At 47.4% G+C, this 17,418-nt stretch overlaps 1 protein-coding gene across 1 annotated transcript in view; it reads left to right on the forward strand.

Moving 5' to 3' along the window:
* mrps5 (mitochondrial ribosomal protein S5) overlaps window positions 1–17,418 on the forward strand; it is a 118,969-nt gene that overhangs the window by 91,094 nt on the left and 10,457 nt on the right. Inside the window, exons 6-8 of the mRNA XM_033022101.1 lie at window positions 12,560–12,650; window positions 14,656–14,702; window positions 17,262–17,319. Of these exons, the coding sequence (XP_032877992.1) occupies window positions 12,560–12,650; window positions 14,656–14,702; window positions 17,262–17,319 (196 nt within the window). The remainder of the gene's footprint in view (window positions 1–12,559; window positions 12,651–14,655; window positions 14,703–17,261; window positions 17,320–17,418) is intronic.

The raw sequence follows: 17,418 nt of genomic DNA on the forward strand, positions 1-17,418 counted from the left end.
AAAAATCTGATCTCGGTCCAAAAAGACTTCCCCCTTATCCTTAAACTGTGACCCCTTGTTCTGGACTTCCCCAACATCGGGAACAATCTTCTTGCATCTAGCCTGTCCAACCCCTTAAGAATGTTGTAAGTTTCTATAAGATCCCCCCTCAATCTTCTAAATTCTAGCGAGTACAAGCCGAGTCTATCCAGTCTTTCTTCATATGAAAGTCCTGCCATCCCAGGAATCAGTCTGGTGAACCTTCTCTGTACTCCCTCTATGGCAAGAGAGGGAGACATTACAGGGAGTGACCGGGGTGAGACTTGATTATGCTGGAGGCCTTGCAGAGACATCGTGAAGTGCGATGGTCTGAGCTGCGTCCACAACTCTGCGATTTCTTGTGGTCTTGGATGGAGCTGGTCAAAAACCAAGCTGTGATGCATCCCGATAAAATGCTTTCCACGGAGCATCTGTAGATGTTGGTGAGGGTTGTCGAGGACATGCCGAATGCCCTCAGCCTTCTAAGGAATTGATGGCTTTTGATTCTTACAGGAACCAAGGGAATGGGATTGTGCTGATATTGAAATGACCTACTGAATTTTATGTTTGAATAAGTTATTTTAGTTGGACATCCTAAGGCGTATGAAGGTAGATAAATCTCCCGGACCTAAGCAGATATATCCAAGGACACTGTGGGAAGCTGGAGAAGAGATTGCGGGAGTCCTGGCTGAGATAAATGAACCATCATTACATATGGGAGAGGTGCCAGGAGACTGGAGGGTGGCTAATGTTGTGCTTCTATTTAAGAAGGGCTGCATGGAATAGCCTGGGAACTATAGACTGTAGATCAAACAATGTTGCTGATGTGATCTGTGTCTGGTTTTGCTACTGATCACCTGATCCATAATCCAAGGTAGATGAAAATGCTGGAGAAACTCAGCAAGTGAGACAGCATCTATGGAGCGATGGAATGGGTCGAGACCCGAAATGTCACCCATTCCTTCGCTCCATAGATGCTGCCTCACCTGCTGAGTTTTTGTCTACCTTCGATTGTTCCAGCATCTGCAGTTCCTTCTTAAACATGATCCATAATCCATGTCAGGTTTCCCACACCACCGCCACCTCGTGCATGCGGGCAGCCATGTTGTGTTGTAGTTTCAATTTACGATTCGGAGCCTACAGTACTCATCTCAATGGTCTCTGTGTTTACTCTATGGAAGGAAATAGGCAACGTTTCGGGCCGAAGTCTGAAGAATGGTTTCGGCCCGAAACGTTGCCTATTTCCTTCGCTCCATAGATGCTGCTGCACCCGCTGAGTTCCTCCAGCACTTTTATCTACCTTTGATAAAGACTCTGGGTAAAAGACTGTGTGTTTACCCTCTCTAATGCCCTCATGATTTTATACATCACTACGATTACCACTCAGCCTCCTGCACTCCAAGGAATAAAGTCCCAGCTGCCCATTCTCTCCCTATAGTCAGGTCCTCAAGTCCTGACAGTATCCTCGTAAATCTTCTCTGCATGCTTTCCAGCATAAAGGCATCCTTCTTATAGCAGGGTGACCAAAACTGAACGCAATCTCCAAATGCGGCTTCACCAGCGTCTTGTACAAACAGGACCTACACACCAGGAGGTGCAGATCCAGAGCCAGCAACATTATGGGGGACCCCTACCCCCCCAGCAACGGACTGTTCCAGCTGCTACGGTCAGGCAAACGCCTCCGCTGTCACGCTGTGAAAACGGAGAGAATGAGACAGAGTTTCTTCCCACAGGCCATCAGGGCTGTAAACTCTTATCTCACCAGGGACTCATTTACTGTTGTGTGTTGACTTAAAAAAAAAAAAATGTTCCTAATATGTAAATACTGATTCTGTTCTATTCTGTCCAGTTGTTTTTGCACAATGCGCAGGCATTGCCACTTTCATTTCACTGCACATCTTGTATGTGTATGTGACAAGTAAACTTGACTTGACTTGACTTGACTTGACTTCTATACTCAACACCCTGACCTGAGGCTCTATAAGGCGCTGGTCAGACCACGTTTGGAATATTGTGAGCAATGTTTGGCCCCATATCTGAGGAAGGATGTGCTGGCTCTGGAGAGGGTCCAGAGGAGGTTTACAAGAATGATCCCAGGAATGAGTGGGTTAACCTATGATGAGCGTTTGTCAGCACTGGGCCTGTACTCGCTGGAGTTTAGAAGGTGGTCTTCTCGATCTCACTATTTCCTGTCACCCTAGGAGCAAAATGTAACTTTGACAAATCACCAAATGTCAGCGATTTGTAGTTTATCTGCAGTTGTATAGGGCTCTGGTGAGACCACATCTGGAGTATTGTGTACAGTTTTGGTCTCCTAATTTGAGGAAGGACATCCTTGTGATTGAGGCAGTGCAGCGTAGGTTCACGAGATTGATCCCTGGGATGGCGGGACTGTCATATGAGGAAAGATTGAAAAGACTAGGCTCGTATTCACTGGAGTTTAGAAGGATGAGGGGGTATCTTATAGAAACATATAAAATTATAAAAGGACTGGACAAGCTGGATGCAGGAAAAATGTTCCCAATGTTGGGCGAGTCCAGAACCAGGGGCCATAGTCTTAGAATAAAGGGGAGGTCATTTAAGACTGAGGTGAGAAAAAACGTTTCACCCAGAGAGTTGTGAATTTGTGGAATTCCCTGCCACAGAGGGCAGTGGAGGCCAAGTCACTGGATGGATTTAAGAGAGAGTTAGATAGAGCTCTAGGGGTTAGTGGAGTCAAGGGATATGGGGAGAAGGCAGGCACGGGTTATTGCTAGGGGACGATCAGGCATGATCACATTGAATGGCGGTGCTGGCTCGAAGGGCCGAATGGCCTCCTCCTGCACCTATTTTCTATGTTTCTATCTATTTCAGAAAGAACTGCAGATGCTGGAAAAATCGATGGTAGACAAAAATGCTGGAGAAACTCAGCGGGTGAGGCAGCCTCTATGGAGCGAAGGAATAGGTGACGTTTCCGGTCGAGAGTCACCTATTCCTTCACTCCATAGATGCTGCCTCACCCGCTGAGTTCCTCCAGCACTTTTGTCCAGCTGCAGATTGTCTGTATTATTTTCTCTGCCTCTCTGAACCCATTTTCATTGTATAAACTACGAGCATTGACTGATCCAACCGCAGTCATTACTGCTTGGATACTTTGTCGAGCTGTGGTTGAATGGTGTGAAGGGCAATACATCTTTTGTCCTCTTCATCTGATCCAGCAGGCAGGAACCTGGTCAACATTGCCCCCTAGGGGAAACCTCTGCAAATGCGAGTTAAAATGTTTGCGCTTTAGGTGTTCTGGCTATGTTTATTAGTGTCACGTGTACCAGGGTAGAGTGAAAATCTTTATTTTGCCTGCTATCCAATCAGATCAGTATATAGTAACCGACTCAAGACAATACGTATGTAAGACGTAGGCCATTCGTCCCATCAAGTCTACTCCGCCATTCAATCATGGCTGATCTATCTCTTCCTCCTAACCCCATTCTCCTGCCTTCTCCCCATAACCCCGGACAACAGACAATAGACAATATGTGCAGGAGGGTAAGGGGGAAATCCTTTAAAACCGAGATGAGAAGAACTTTTTTCACACAGAGAGTGGTGAATCTCTGGAACTCCCTGCCACAGAGGGTAGTCGAGGCCAGTTCATTGGCTATATTTAAGAGGGAGTTAGATGTGGCCCTTGTGGCTAAGGGGATCAGAGGGTATGGAGAGAAGGCAGGTACGGGATACTGAGTTGGATGATCAGCCATGATCATATTGAATGGCGGTGCAGGCTCGAAGGGCCGAATGGCCTACTCCTGCACCTAATTTCTATGTTTCTATGTTTCTATGTTTCTATTCGGCCCTTCGAGCCAGCATCGCCATTCAATGTGATCATGGCAGATCATCCCCAATCAGTACCCCGTTCCTGCCTTCTCCCCATATCCCCTGACTCCGCTATCTTTAAGAGCCCTATCCAGCTTTCTCTTGAAAGTATCCAGAGAACCGGCCTCCACCGCCCTCTGAGGCAGAGAATTCCACAGACTCACAACTCTTTGTGTGAAAAAGTGTTTCCTCATCTCCGTAATAAATGGCTTCCCCCTTATTCTTAAACTGTGGCCCCTGGTTCTGGACTCCCCCAACATTGGGAACATGTTTCCTGCCTCTAGCGTGTCCAGGCCCTTAATAATCTTATATGTTTCAATGAGAAACCCTCTCATCCTTCTAAACTCCAGAGTGTACAAGCCCAGCCGCTCCATTCTCTCAGCATATGACAGTCCCACCATCCCGGGAATTAACCTTGTAAACCTACGCTGCACTCCCTCAATAGCAAGAATGTCCTTCCTCAGCACATCAGTCAGAGAGACACAGTGAGGACGTGGGCCATTTAGCCCACGACATATGAAGTAAAATGCTTGCAGCGCATGCAAGAGTAGTACAGTTATCATTTATTCCTCTCACTTTTATCTTCTCATTTTACACATAAGGGAACATCTCAAGCAATTTAGCTGAATGTGATAAAAAGTTAAAGCTGCTAATTGAAATATGTCTTGCGTGTCCAAAGTTCAAGCAGATGGTTGACTTTTCTTCACTGATAACTCTGGCATTTCAATGCATAAGGTAAGAAATAGTTTGCACAGAACATGAGCGATAGGAAGAGGTTGGGGCAGGCTGGGACTCTTGTCCTTGGGGCGCAAGAGGATGAGGGGTGAACTTATAGAGGTGTATAAAATCACGAGGGGAATAGATAGGGTGAGTCTTTTAGCCAGGGTGGGGGAGTGAAGACCAGCGGATATAGGTTTAAGATGAGAGGGGCAAGATACGGACCTGAGGGGCAACTTTTTACACTCAGAAAGTGGTGGGTTTATGGAACGAGCTGCCAGAGGAGGTAGTTGCGGCAGGTACTGTATCGACATTTAATAGTTACTTAGACAGGCACTTGGGTAGGAAAGGTTTAGAGACTGATGGCCCTGTCCCACGGTACGAGTTCATTCCAAGAGCTCTCCCGAGTTTAAAAAAAATCAAACTCGTGGTAAGCACGGAGAATGAACGTAGCGGGTACGTCGGAGCTCGGGGACGTCTCTTAGCGGCTCGTAACGCTAACGGCAGGTACTCGGGAAGACTCGCTAACGGCAGGTAAGCACGGGAAGACTCGTGAAGATTTTTCAACATGTTGAAAAATGTCCACGAGAGCCCCGAGTACCAACGAGTGGCCATTACCGTAAATCTCCGAGTTCGAATCAGGGCAAACTCGGGAGAACTCTTGGAATGAACTCGTACCGTGGGACAGGGCCATTATGTTAAGTTGAGTTTAGTTTACTGTCACGTGTACCGAGGTACAGTGAAAAGCTTATGTTGCGGCTAACCAGTCAGCGGAAAGACAACACACGATTACATGAAAACATGATTATAATACATTTGTTTAAGGAAGAAATGCAGATGCTGGAAAAATCGAAAGTAGACAAAAATGCTGGAGAAACTCAGTGGGTGAGGCAGCATCTATGGAGCGAAGGAATAGGTGACGTTTCGGGTCGAAACCCTTCTTCAGACTGATGTGGGGGGGTGGGGGCGGGAAGAAGAAAGGAAGAGGCGGAGACAGTGGGCTGTGGGAGAGCTGGGAAGGGGAGGGGAAGGAGGGAGAAAGCAAGGACTACCTGAAATTGGAGAAGTCAATGTTCATACCGCTGGGGTGTAAACTGCCCAAGCGAAATATGAGGTGCTGCTCCTCCAATTTACGGTGGGACTCACTCTGGCCATGGAGGAGGCCCACGACCGAAAGGTCGGATTGGGAATGGGAGGGGGAGTTGAAGTGCTGAGCCACCGGGAGATCAGGTTGGTTATTGCAAACTGAGCGGAGGTGTTACGATACATATGGTCTAAATCTAGGCAGAAGGAGCTATCTCAGCTGGGGCATCCCGGTCAGTATGGATGCGATGGGCCGAAGGGCATGTTTCCGTATCATGACTCTATGACCGCCTCCTACACTCCAAAGAAATAAGTCCCAGCCTATCCAACCTGTCCCTGTAACTCAAGCCCACAAGTCCAGGTAACATCCCGGTGAATTTCTTCTGCACCCTTTCCAACATAAAAAACATCCTTCCTATCGCTCAGGGCAAATTATTTCTTACTTTATGCCTTAAAATGCCAGAGTTATCAGTGAAGAAAAGTCAACCATCTGCTTGAACTTTGGACATGCAAGAAATGTATTATTTAGCATCTTTAACTTTTTTATCATATTCAGCTAAATTGCTTCAGATGTTCCTCTATGCATAAAACAATTTAATTTGTATAAAAATGACCAGATAAATTGAGGGGAATAGATCGGGTGACTGCACAGTGTCTTTTTCTCACAGAGAGTTGTGAGTGTGGAATTCTCTGCCTCAGAGGGCGGTGGAGGCAGATTCTCTGCATGCTTTCAAGAGAGAGCTAGATAGGGCTCTTAAAAATAGCGGAGTCAGGGGATATGGGGAGAAGGCAGGAACGGGATAATGATTGTGGATGATCAGCCATGATCACATTGAATGGCGGAGCTGGCTCGAAGGGCCGAATGGCCTCCTCCGGCACCTATTTTCGATGTAAGATTTGTCCCTAGTGGGTGTAGGATGGTGTTAATGTGCGGGGATCGCTGGTCGGCGCGGACCCGGTGGGCCGAAGGGCCTGTTTCCACGCTGTATCTCTAAAACTAAAACTAAAAAACTTACAACATTTGGACAGGTACATAGATGAGAAAGGTTATGAGGAATATGGGCCAAAGGTGGGCAAATGGGAGAAGAGTAGATGGGGCATCGTGGACGAGTTGGGCCGAAGGGCCTGTTTCTGTTGCTGTGTAACTAGGGTTGTACTTCAGTTGGCATTAACTTGTACTAAAGATGCCTAACAAGTGTAGATACATTGACGTCAGACAGTGTTTTGTGCATATCATCATCTCACAAAAGACATTGAGATGAATCACAAAAACCTTTCCGTGTGCTGTGGGCTTTATGCTAAGAATTCTCTGTGCAGTAATAAGATGAATTAAAAATAAAATCACATTGCATTGTAGACACTCAGATGTTCACCGTCTGCAGTCTCTTGATTCTCAATGAAGAATTAATGATGAGTTCTGATCTTGACCAACAAAACCCTGATATCTTTGAGGTGAACATTTTGATATGTTGAAGATAGACACAAAGTGCTGGAGTATCTCAGCGGGTCAAGCAGCATTTCTGGAGAAAAGGAATAGGTGATGTTTTGAGTCAAGACCCTTCTTTGGACTGAGAGTCAATAGACAATAGACAACAGGTGCAGGAGTAGGCTATTCGGCCCTTCGAGCCAGCACCGCCATTTAATGTGATCATGGCTGATCATCCCCAATCAGTACCCCGTTCCTGCCTTCTCCCCATATCTTCTGACTCCGCTATCTTTAAGTCCTATCTAGCTCTCACTTCAAAGTATCCAGAGAACCGGCCTCCACCGCCCTCTGAGGCAGAGAATTCCACAGATTCACAACTTTCTGTGTGAAAAAGTGTTTCCTCATCTCCGTTCTAAATGGCTTACTCCTTATTCTTAAACTGTGGCCCCTGGTTCTGGACTCCCCCAACATCGGGAACATGTTTCCTGCCTCTTGCGTGTCCAAACCCTTAATAATCTTATATGTTTCAATGAGATACCCTCTCATCCTTCTAAACTCCAGAGTGTACAAGCCCAGCCGCTCCACTCTCTCGGCATATGACAGTCCCGCCATCCCGGGAATTAACCTTGTATTCTCCTATCCTCCTAGCATCTCATCCACCTATGCTCAAAGGAATAAAGTCTTAGCCTGCTCAACCTCTCCCCATAGCTCAGACCCTCACCTTATCTGCTAAATATTTGAACCCCCCATCCCTGCCCTGGTTCTGTAAGGGCGCAGTGGGTGATTGTCCACTCAGTTCAGTTCAGATTATTGTCACGTGTACCGAGGTACAGTGAAAAGCTTTTGTTGCATGCTAACCAGTCAGCGGAAAGACAATACATGATTACAATCGAGCCATTTACAGTGTACAGATACATGATAAGGGAATAACGTTTAGTGCAAGATAAAGCCAGCAAAGTCCGATCAAGGATCGTCCAAGGGTCATCTAACAGGTAGATAGTAGTTCAGCACTGCTCTCTGGTTTGTGATAGGATGGTTCAGTTGCCTGATAACAGCTGAGAAGATACTGTCCCTGAATCTGGAGGTAGACAAAAATGCTGGAGAAACTCAGCGGGTGAGGCAGCATCTATGGAGAAGAGGGAGTGGCCAGGGTGAGACTGGTCCTTGATGATGCTGCTGGCCTTGCCGAGGCAGCGTGAGGTATAAATGGAGTCAATGGAAGGGAGGTTGGTTTGTGTGATGGTCTGGGCTGCGTCCACAATTCGCTGCAATTTCTTGCGGTCTTGGATGGAGCTGTTCTCAAACCGAGCTGTGATGCATCCCGATAAAATGCTTTCTGTGGCGCATCTGTAGAAGTTGGTGAGAGTTGTAGGGGACAAAAGACAATAGACAATAGGTGCAGGAGTAGGCCATTCAGCTCTTCGAGCCACGGCATTCAATGTGATCATGGCTGATCATCCCCAATCAGTACCCTGTTCCTGCCTTCTCCCCATATCCCCTGACTGCTATTTTTAAGAGCCCTACCTAGCTCTCTCTTGAAAGCATCCAGAGAACCTGCCTCCCCCGCCCTCTGAGGCAGAGAATTCCACAGACTCACCACTTTCTGTGAGAAAGAGTGTTTCCTCATCTCCGTTCTAAACGGCTTACTCCTTATTCTTAAACTGTGGCCCCTGGTTCTGGACTCCCCCAACATCGGGAACATGTTTCCTGCCTCTTAACAATCTTATATGTTTCAATAAGATGCCCTCTCATCCTTCTAAACTCCAGAGTGTACAAGCCCAGCCGCTCCATTCTCTCAGCATATGACAGTCCTGCCATCCCGGGAATTAACCTTGTAAACCTACGCTGCACTCCCTCAATAGCAAGAATGTCATCCTTCCATGACATGTCCTGTCCCTCCTATGACATACTGAACTTCCTAAACCTTCTAAGGAAGTTGAGGTGTTGCGTGCTGACAGGTAGAATTCTCAAGCACAGGTAGTGCCTCATTTATGTAACTTAGGCAAGGTGACATCAAATGATGCAATGGCCTTTGTCTATTTGAGACGTTCTCAAGTGGAAACTTGAGGAACATTTCTGCCAGACCATTATCAACAATAGGTATTAAATAGCCTATCTTACTTGCGTTTGCTTTTTTGTACTGTTCATAAGAGTTAATGAATGAATCTTAATGTACATTGTTCAAAGGGAAAGTTGACAGTGAAAATTGCTGACCATGTTTTGTCTGAATCATGATTTTAGTGAAAATGTATTCAAAACCGATGGAGGATAGACACAGAGTGCTGGAGTAACTCAGCGGGTCAGGCAGCATCTGTGGAGAACTTGGATAGGTGACGTTTCAGAGTGCTGGAGTAACTCAGCGGGTCAGGCAGCATCTGTGGAGAACATGGATAGGTGACGTTTCACAGAGTGCTGGAGTAACTCAGCGGGTCAGGCAGCATCTGTGGAGAACATGGATAGGTGACGTTTCACAGAGTGCTGGAGTAGCTCAGCGGGTCAGGCAGCATCTGTGGAGAACGTGGATAGATGACGTTTCACAGAGTGCTGGAGTAACTCAGCGGGTCAGGCAGCATCTGTGGAGAACATGGATAGGTGACGTTTCACAGAGTGCTGGAGTAACTCAGCGGGTCAGGCAGCATCTGTGGAGAACATGGATAGGTGATGTTTCACAGAGTGCTGGAGTAACTCAGCATCTCTGGAGGAAAAGGATGGGTGACATTTTGTGTCAGGACTGAAAGAGGGAGGGGGGAGAGGGGCGAAGAGCTGGAGGAGAAAAGACCAGGCCAAGTAAGGCCAGCCACAAATGACCTCAGGCATGGAGGTGCCTGGTAGACCCATTGTTGGCTGTGGAAGGTGTAGAGAATGGTGGAACTGGTAAAATCACTAGGATGGGTGAAAAGTGCAAGGGGGGGGGGGGTGGGGGTAGGAGGGGAGATGGTGTTAGTAGAAGTTGCTTAAAATTAGAGCGTTCAATGTTCATAGCGTTGGGGTGTCAGCTACCCAAGCGGAATATGAGGTGCTGTTCCTCTAGTTTGCGTTATGCCTCACTCTGGCAATGGGGGAGGCCCAGGACAGAAAGGTCAGTGTGCGAATGGGAAGGGGTTAAAATAGTTAACCACCAGGAGATCCAGCAGGCCTTGGCGGACCCAGCGTAAGTGTTGAGTGAAACAGTCGCTGAGTCCTCCCTTGGACTCGCCGATGTACAGGACGCCACATCGGGAACAGCGGTTGCAGTAGACGAAGTTGGAGGAGGTGCACGTGAACCTCTGCCTCACCTGGTTAATGGAGGAATAAGCAGAACGTGGAAGAACTCTGTGGGTCGAGCAGCATCTGTGGAAGCAAGTGGTGTAAAGCCCCTGTCCCACTGTACGAGGTAAGACTTCTCCCGAGTTTTCCCATGATTCGAACTCGGAGAATGTCCGTAGCAGGCCCGTTGGAGTTCATGGATGTCTCATAGAAACATAGAAAATAGGTGCAAGATCCAGCACCACCATTCATTGTGATCATGGCTGATCGTCCCCTATCAATAACCCGTTCCTGCCTTCTCCCCATATCCCTTGATTCCACTAGCCCCTAGAGCCCTATCTATCTCTCTCTTAAATCCATCCAGTGGCTTGGCCTCCACTGCCCTCTGTGGCAGGGAATTCCACAAATTCACAACTCTCTGGGTGAAAAAGTTTTTTCTCCCCTCAGTCTTAAATGACCTCCCCTTTATTCTAAGACTGTGGCCCCTGGTTCTGGACTCGCCCAACATTGGGAACATTTTTCCTGCATCTAACTTGTCCAGTCCTTTTATAGTTTTATATGTTTCTATAAGATGCCCCTTCATCCTTCTAAACTCCAGTGAATACGAGCCTAGTCTTTTCAATCTTTCCTCATATGACAGTCCCGCCATCCCAGGGATCAATCTCGTGAACCTACGCTGCACTGCCTCAATCACAAGGATGTCCTTCCTCAAATTAGGAGACATCTCGTAGCGGCTCGTACGAGTATAAAGTAACCATTTTTTTCATCAGGAGTATTTTTTTACTCGTGGACATTTTTCACGTGTTGAAAAAACGTCACGAGTTTACCGGATTTCCCGAGTACCTACCGTTACTCGTACGAGCCGCTACGAGACATCCACATACTCCTACGGACCCGCTACGGTCATTCTCCGAGTTCGAATCAAGGGAAAACTCGGGAGAACTCGTGAATTACCTCGTACAGTGGAACAGGGACTTAAATCAGCATGTCACGCCAAGACCCTGCATCAAAACTCTGCAGAGAATATTTCCTTCCTTGCAAGTTTTATGACTTTCTGCAAACCTCTCACAATTACATGTCTGGATTGAACTTTTAATACCAATGTTAAAGTAAAATGGTTATAGATTTGATGCTTGGGTCACCTCACTGAATGTACAATGGCCTGATACGTTTTATACATTTTACAGAAGTCAAGGCAATAGCATAAAACTTAGAACAGTACAGCACAGGAACAGACCCTTCGGCCCACAAAGTCCATGCTGGACATGATGCCGATAAACTAATCTCTTCTGCCGGCAGGTGATCCAATAGACAATAGGTGTAGGAGTAGGCCATTCAGCCCTTCGAGCCAGCACCGCCATTCAATGTGATCATGGCTGATCATCCCCAATCAGTACCCCGTTCCTGCCTTCTCCCCATATCCCCTGACTCCGCTATCTTTAAGAGCCCTATCTAGCTTTCTCTCGAAAGTATCCAGAGAACCGGCCTCCACCGCCCTCTGAGGCAGAGAATTCCACAGACTTACAACTCTCTGTGAAAAAAAGTGTTTCCTCGTCTCTGTTCTAAATGGCTTACTCCTTATTCTTATACTGTGGCCACTGGTTCTGGACTCCCCCAACATCGGGAACATGTTTCCTGCCTCTAGCGTGTCCAAACCCTTAATAATCTTACATGTTTCAATAAGATCCACTCTCATCCTAAATTCCAGAGTGTACAAGCCCAGCTGCTCCATTCCCTCAACATATGACAGTCCCACCATCCCGGGAATTAACCTTGTAAACCTACGCTGCACTCCCTCAATGGCAAAAATATCCTTCCTCAAATTAGGGGACCAAAACTGCACACAATACTCCAGGTGTGGTCTCACTAGGGCTCTGTACAACTGCAGAAGGACCTCTTTGCTCCTATACTCAACTCCTCTTGTTATGAAGGCCAACATGCCATTGGCTTTCTTCACTGTCCCGTGTGTGTGTAGGATAGTGTTAGTGTGCGTGGATCGCTGGTCAGCACGGTCCGTCTGGGCCGAAGGGCCTGTTACCGCGCTGTATCTCTGAACTAAACTAAAACTATATCTCTTATAACATGGACCTTTGATGGTTAATACAGAACATTGAACATAGAGAAAGAACTGTTCAGCACAGGAACTGGCCCATCGGCCCAACATGTGTGAGTGGTCCTGTTTTTCAGAAGTGTAACTTCATCAACTGTGCTTTTTCCCCACAGGTTAAAAGTGTCTTCAACATGACAGCTAAAGAAGGGAGGAGAAGGTCCATCAGTGCTCTGGTTGTGGTTGGAAATGGGAACGGAGCCGCGGGTGAGTGTCGAAACAAAATAACCTGACCAGCTCGGCGGCATCTTTTAGTTTAGTTTAGAGATACAGCGCGGAAACAGGCCCGTCGGCCCACCGAGTCCGCACCGACCAGCGATCCCCGCACACTAGCACTATCCTACACACACTAGGGACAATTTACACATACACCAAGCCAATTAACCTACAAACCTGCACGTCTTTGGAGGGTGGGAGGAAACTGAAGATATCGGAGAAAACCCACGCAGGTCACGGATGAGAACGTGCAAACTCCGTACAGACAGCTCCCGTAGTTGGGATGGAACCCAGGTCTCCGGCGCTGCAAGCGTTGTAAGGCAGCAACTCTACCGCCGGCCCTGTGTTGGCTACGGGTGCTGTCTGTACGGAGTTTGCACGTTCGTGTCCTGTGACGTGCGTGGGTTTTCTCCGGGATCTCCGCATTCCTCCCACACTCCAAAGACGTGCAGGTTTGTAGGTTAATTGGCTTGGTATAAATGTAAAATAGTTCCCTAGTGTAGGAAGAAACTGTAGATGCTGGTTTACACCGAAGATAGACACAAAAAGCTGGAGTTACTCAGCGGGACAGGCAGCATCTCTGGAGAGAAGGAATGGGTGACGTTTCGGGTCGAGACCCTTCGTCAGACTAGTTAGGGATAAGGGAAACGAGAGATATAGACGGTGATGTGGAGAGATAAAGAACAATGACTGAAAGATATGCATAAAAGTAACACAGCTATCTGTGGTAGAGTTGCTGCCTTACAGCGAAAGCTGTGCTGGAGACCCGGGTTCCATCCCGACTACGGGAGCTGTCTGTACGGAGTTTGTACGTTCTCCCCGTGACCTGCGTGGGTTTTCTCCAAGATCTTCGGTTTCCTCCCACACTCCAAAGACGTGCGGTTTTGTAGGTTAATTGGCTTGGTAAATGTAAAAATTGTCCCTAGTGGATGTTAGTGTGCGGGGAGATCGCTGGTCGGCGCGGACTCGGTGGGCCGAAGGGCCTGTTTCCGCGCTGTATCTCTAAACTAAAATCAATGCGATGTCCTTTCATTTCAAGCTTTGTCCTCTGGTTCTTGTTACCCTTGCCTTGGATAAAAGACTCTGCAATCTCCACAAGCTATGGGACTGTCCAATTCATTTCTACCCCATTAGTTTAGTTTAGAGATACAGCGCGGAAACAGGCCCTTCAGCCCACCCAGTCGTGCCACCCAGAGTTCCCACATATTAACACTATCCTACACATTCTAGGGATGATTTACAATAACATAAAGCCATTTAATCTACAAACCTGCACGTCTTTGGAGTGTGGGAGAAAATCAGAGATGCTGGAATTTAGAAGGGTGAGAGGGGATCTTATTGAAATATATAAGATTATTAAGGGTTTGGGCACGCTAGACGCAGGAAACATGTTCCCGATGTTGGGGGAGTCCAGAACCAGGGGCCACAGTTTAAGAATAAGGAGTAAGCCATTTAGAACGGAGACGAGGAAACACTTTTTCACACAGAGAGTTGTGAGTCAGTGGAATTCTCTGCCTCAGAGGGCGGTGGAGGCCGGTTCTCTGGATACTTTCAAGAGAGAGTTAGATAGGGCTCTTAAAAATAGCGGAGTCAGGCCCTTGTGGCTAAAGGGATCAGGGGGTATGGAGAGAAGGTAGGTACAGGATACTGAGTTGGATGATCAGCCATGATCATATTGAATGGCGGTGCAGGCTCGAAGGGCCGAATGGCCTACTCCTGCACCTAGTTTCTATATTTCTATATGGGGAGAAGGCAGGAACGGGGTACTGATTGGGGATGATCAGCCATGATCACATTGAATGGCTGTGCTGGCCCGAAGGGCCGAATGGCCTACTGCACCTGCTCCTATTGTCTATAGAACGTCGGCTGTTGCGGGAAGTCTAACTTGGCATAGTGCTGAGCACAGATATTGTGAGCTGAAGGGCCGTCTCCTCTGCTGCACTGCTCTCTGTTCTAATGAGTATATTCCACTAATCCGGTGAAACTTTCGTTCCAGGTTTTGCATTAGGAAAAGCCCCTGACAGACAAACAGCGCTCCGCAAGGTAGGTCTTTATTATTATCATCTTCGTGGAATAGTTTGATCAAGAATTCATAAATGTTACTATTTGGAACATAGGTGTGAAAAACACTGCACATGTTAACCACAATCACAATCACAATAATACTTTATTAGCCAAGTATGTTTTTGCAACATACGAGGAATTTCATTTGCCAAGTCAGACATACAAATAAAAAGCAACAGAACACACAAAACACATTTGAACATAAACATCCACCACAGTGACTCCTCCACATTCCCCACTGTGATGGAAGGTGAAAAAAAGTTCAATCTCTTCCCTTCTTTGTTCTCCCGCAGTTGGGGGCCTCGAACCTCCGTTGACGGAATGATCTTGATTCCCGTAGCCAGCAGTGTTTGGGCCCTCCGCATCGGGGGGGGGGATGTCAGCTCCCCCGCACCGGGCGATCGGACCCCGGGTCGGGGCTGGTCGAACCTCTGCATCGTTGGAGCTCCCGACTCGGCCTCTCCCGAGACTGCGAGCTCCCGATGGTAAAGTCCGCAGGCCGCGGTTGGAGCGATCCCACGCGAGGGATCCGCTCCGATGTTAAGCCCGCGGTGGGGCTCAAGTCAGTCCGAGGAGGCCTCCAGCTCCATCGATGGTAGGCTGCAGAGTGACCGGAGATACGATCCGGAAAACAATCGCATCTCCGGCAAGGTAAGAAACTGGAAAAAAAAACTTTCCCCCGACCCCCTGTCCCCCGACCCCCACATAAAACAAACCAGAGAACATTTACACAGACTTTTAGCACACACTAAAAATTAAAAAAAGACGAACAAACAAACAAACAGTGTTGGCGGGGCTGCCAATCGTGCAGCGCCCCCTTGTGGTTTCACCTAAGGTACAATAGACTGTAGATGCTGGAATCTGGAGCAAAGCACAAAGTGCTGCAAGAACTTTAGGGTCTCGCGGTGGTGCAGCGGTAGAGTTGCTGCCTCACGGCACCAGAGACCCGGGTTCCATCCTGACTGCGGGTGCTGTCTGTACAGAGTTTGCACCTTCTCCCCGTGACCTGCGTGGGTTTTCTCCAGGTGCTCCGGTTTTCCCCCACACTGCAAAGACGTGCAGGTTTGTAGGTTAATTGGCCTCTGGAAATTGTAAATCTACCCTAGTGTGTGGGATAGTGCTAGTCTACAGGTTGATCACTGGTCGGTGGGCCGAAGGGCCTGTTTCTGCACTGTATCACTAAAGTCTAAACTCTGATGCAAGCCGACAGTGCTGGAGTAACTCAGCGGGACAGGCAGCAAAGATGTGGAGGTTTGTTGGTTAATTGGCCCTCTGCAGCTGGAAAAGTGTGTGGAGAGTGGATGAGAAAGTGGAATAACACACAACCAGGTGATCGCTGGTCGGTGCAGGCTCGGTGGGCCGAAGGGCCTCTTTCCATGCCAATTCTCTAAATTAAAAACTAAATTGAAATTAGAATGGCAGGGTGATTCTGTTCCTATTAATTATCCCTGATTAGAGTTACTGTGTGCATCTCTTCCCTCTGTCGTTGCTTAGTTAAGAACGGGCAAAACATCTCGAGCCGAAACGTAATCTATTCCCTTTCTCAGAGATGCTGCATGACCCACTGAGTTACTCCAGCATTTTTTGTCAATATTCGGTTTAAACCAGCATCTGCAGTTCCATCCTACATAAATTGGCCAGGTTGGTTTGATTGGTGAAGCAGTTCTGAGTTACTATTAACCATTAAGAACAAAGAGGTCCTTCTGCAGTTGTACAGGGCCCTAGTTAGACCACACCTGGAGTATTGTGTGCAGTTTTGGTCCCCTAATTTGAGGAAGAACATTCTTGCTATTGAGGGAGTGCAGCGTAGGTTTACAAGGTTAATTCCCGGGATGGCGGGACTGTCATATGTGGATAGAATGGAGAGGCTGGGCTTGTACACTCTGGAATTTAGAAGGATGAGAGGTTATCTTATTGAAACATATAATATTATTAAGGGATTTGGACACTCTAGAGGTAGGAAACATGTTCCCGATGTTGGTAGAGTCCAGAACCAGGGGCCACAGTTTAAGAATAAGGGGTAAGCCACTTAGAACGGAGACGAGGAAACACTTTTTCACTCAGAGAGTTGTGAATCTGTGGAATTCTCTGCCTCAGAGGGCGGTGGAGGCAGGTTCTCTGGATACTTTCAAGAGAAAGCTAGATAAGCGGAGTCAGGGGATATGGGGAGAAGGCGGGAACGGGGTACTGATTGGGGATGATCAGCCATGATCACATTGAATGGCTCGAAGGGCCGAATGGCCTACTCCTGCACCTACTGTCTATTGTCTAACCCCATTCTCTTCGCCTTCTCCCCATAACCCCTGACACCCGTACGAATCAATAACTGCTTATTATTTAATTTATCTGATCATTTAAAATGTGAAGTTCTAGTTTTGAACTTTGTAGAGGTACCAGCAGGGACCGTCATGGTGAAGGCGCTGCTCGTAACTATGGCAATTAAACACACACTTGACAATTGAAGTTTCATTTTTGGTCACTTGCTTCAGTAAACTTTGCAATTTCACTGACAGAAACGTTGTCTCGTTTGATTTCTAGGCAAAGAACAGAGCCATTCACTACCTGTATTTCATCGAACGGTACAACAACCACACCAGTAAGTATCCACTGTGCTTCATCCCAAACTGTTCTCTCCTCAAGGAGTGGAGTATTCTTGCTGTATCCCAAGCAAACAGAGTCAGGGGATATGGAGAGA

This window comes from Amblyraja radiata, chromosome 5, assembly GCF_010909765.2.
Source record: "Amblyraja radiata isolate CabotCenter1 chromosome 5, sAmbRad1.1.pri, whole genome shotgun sequence".
NCBI classification, from domain to species: Eukaryota; Metazoa; Chordata; class Chondrichthyes; order Rajiformes; family Rajidae; genus Amblyraja; species Amblyraja radiata.